Genomic DNA, 2,016 nt, shown 5'->3' with positions numbered 1-2,016 from the left:
TCTTCTCCCGCAGTTTGAAGCTGACCGGAGGGCCTTCATTATCACCATTAACTCGTTTGGTACCGAGCTGTCCAAGGAGGACCGAGCGAAGCTGTTCCCGCACTGTGGCAAGCTCTACCCTGAGGGCCTGGCTCAGCTGGCCAGAGCAGATGACTACGAGCAAGTCAAAAATGTTGCTGACTATTACCCTGTGAGTGTTTTGGGGTGACGGCCATGGGGACTGGGGTGAGGACCTGCCCTGGATGAGAGTTGCTCAGGGATCTGGAGGAACTTGCAGGTTGACAGCCCGAGGAGAGGGATGCCTGTCTCCTCCTGCTGCTGCTGCTGTTCCTGTGATCTGAGAGGAGACGCTGACCTGGGAGGACACATTTGGATGTGTCTGGGTTCCTTGAGCTCCTCCTTTGCATGGCTGGGGACCTATTTTAGAGTCTGGGAGCTCCGTGTCCCATTACTGAAGCAGCCAGGGCACGTGCCAGTGTTTGTGGGCAAGGGGCCTGGCCCGAACACTCCAGTCTGTAGGTGGAGGGGTCTGTTACTACCTGGTGCATCCTCCCTGCAGGCTCAAAGCGATGATACGGCTTTGAGAACTGCGTGTTTTGGAGCAGGGCTGGCATCTCTGGCTGGACAAGGCTTTCTCTGCCTTTCTGGGGCTTGCCTTCAGCCCGTGTGCCTGCAGCCTTGGCAGCATCCCCATGCCGGTGTTCATGTGTGCTCAGGGCAGGCTCCTGGCTTCTCTTGTGTCCTCTGCTGACCTGGCACAGTGGTCGGGGTGTCTGTTTGACGTGCAAACACTGCTGGGCTTGGAAGGGCTTTGGGATTTGGATATATCCTCTTGTGATGTCTTCCTGCAGGAATACAAGCTGCTCTTTGAAGGGGCTGGCAGCAACCCTGGAGACAAGACCCTTGAAGACAGATTCTTTGAGCATGAGGTGAGTGAACCCTGAGACGATTCGCAGCACGTGCCTACCATCCTGTGGTTCTGCCTGTGCTGTTTGCAAAGCTGAGGGTAGCAGCGAGCTTGTCTCCTGTCCTGTCAGCAGCACTGTGGGTGAGCACGGCTTGGAGGAAGGGAGAGGATGGGAATGGGGGCCCAGCACAGTGCTTGGTCCATGTTCTCACCCAGACAGATGAGAGCAGTATAAGAGACAAGTTTGAGGCTGCTGGTGAATACTTGCTCCATCAGTAGAAAAAACAGTGTAATGATGTGGGAAAGGAGGATTTTCAGAGTACCTGAAGGTGTAAGTATTTGCCCCTTCGAATGTCAGAGCCTTTCCTGAGCCATGTGTAGGTTAGAGCTGCCCTGAGGACCTAGCGAGCTGCAGAGCAGGATACCTGTGCTGAGCCTTCCAGCACCTCCCAAGCTGCTTCACGCTTGCCTTGACCAGCTTCTTCCCCTCTGAGGTGGACAAGTGACATGTCCTCCTCTGGGCTTTCCCCAGGTGAAGCTGAACAAGCTGGCCTTCCTCAACCAGTTCCACTTTGGAGTCTTCTACGCCTTCGTGAAGCTGAAGGAGCAGGAGTGCCGCAATATCGTGTGGATCGCAGAGTGCATCGCCCAGCGGCATAGGACCAAGATCGACAACTACATTCCCATCTTCTAACCCTGCTCCGCTCCTGTCCGACCCTCCCGTCCCTGGAGTCCGCAGGGACCCCTCGCTAACTCATCCCTTCGCTCAGGCTCCGGGGATGTCCCATCTGTGGAACTGACTCGGATGAAGAAATTGTACAGTTGCTAGTTAAATTATTTGAAGTTCGAGTCGCGTGTGCTGTGAGGGGTCCAGAGGGACCAGTGGCACAGGCTCGGCCCTGTGTGTATCTAATAGTCCCCGTGTTACCGTACTAACCTGCTGTATGCGCTTACTCTCCTAGAACCAGCACCAGCTGGGGGGCTGCTGCCTCTGTGGGCTTCCCATGGCTGTGGAGGAGCACGCTGGGTCAGCCGTGGCTGGGGGCCCCGTCTGTCGCTGCTCCACACGCCTCCTTGTCTGTGTTGTTCCTGTGAGATGTAGTTTTTGA

At 55.9% G+C, this 2,016-nt stretch overlaps 1 protein-coding gene across 1 annotated transcript in view; it reads left to right on the top strand.

Annotated features, from left to right (window-relative positions):
* Positions 1–1,733, top strand: part of LOC104272119 (V-type proton ATPase subunit d 1) — a gene marked incomplete at its 5' end in the record, with an annotated part of 22,463 nt that extends 20,730 nt beyond the window's left edge. The window contains 3 exons of the mRNA XM_009867024.1: positions 14–190; positions 852–929; positions 1,440–1,733. Coding sequence (XP_009865326.1) covers positions 14–190; positions 852–929; positions 1,440–1,601 — 417 coding nt within the window. The remainder of the gene's footprint in view (positions 1–13; positions 191–851; positions 930–1,439) is intronic.
* Positions 1,734–2,016: the final 283 nt, after the last annotated feature.

The sequence above is a fragment of the Apaloderma vittatum genome, unplaced genomic scaffold, assembly GCF_000703405.1.
Source record: "Apaloderma vittatum isolate BGI_N311 unplaced genomic scaffold, ASM70340v1 scaffold7263, whole genome shotgun sequence".
NCBI classification, from domain to species: domain Eukaryota; kingdom Metazoa; phylum Chordata; class Aves; order Trogoniformes; family Trogonidae; genus Apaloderma; species Apaloderma vittatum.
This window is presented reverse-complemented; position numbering and strand designations above follow the sequence as displayed.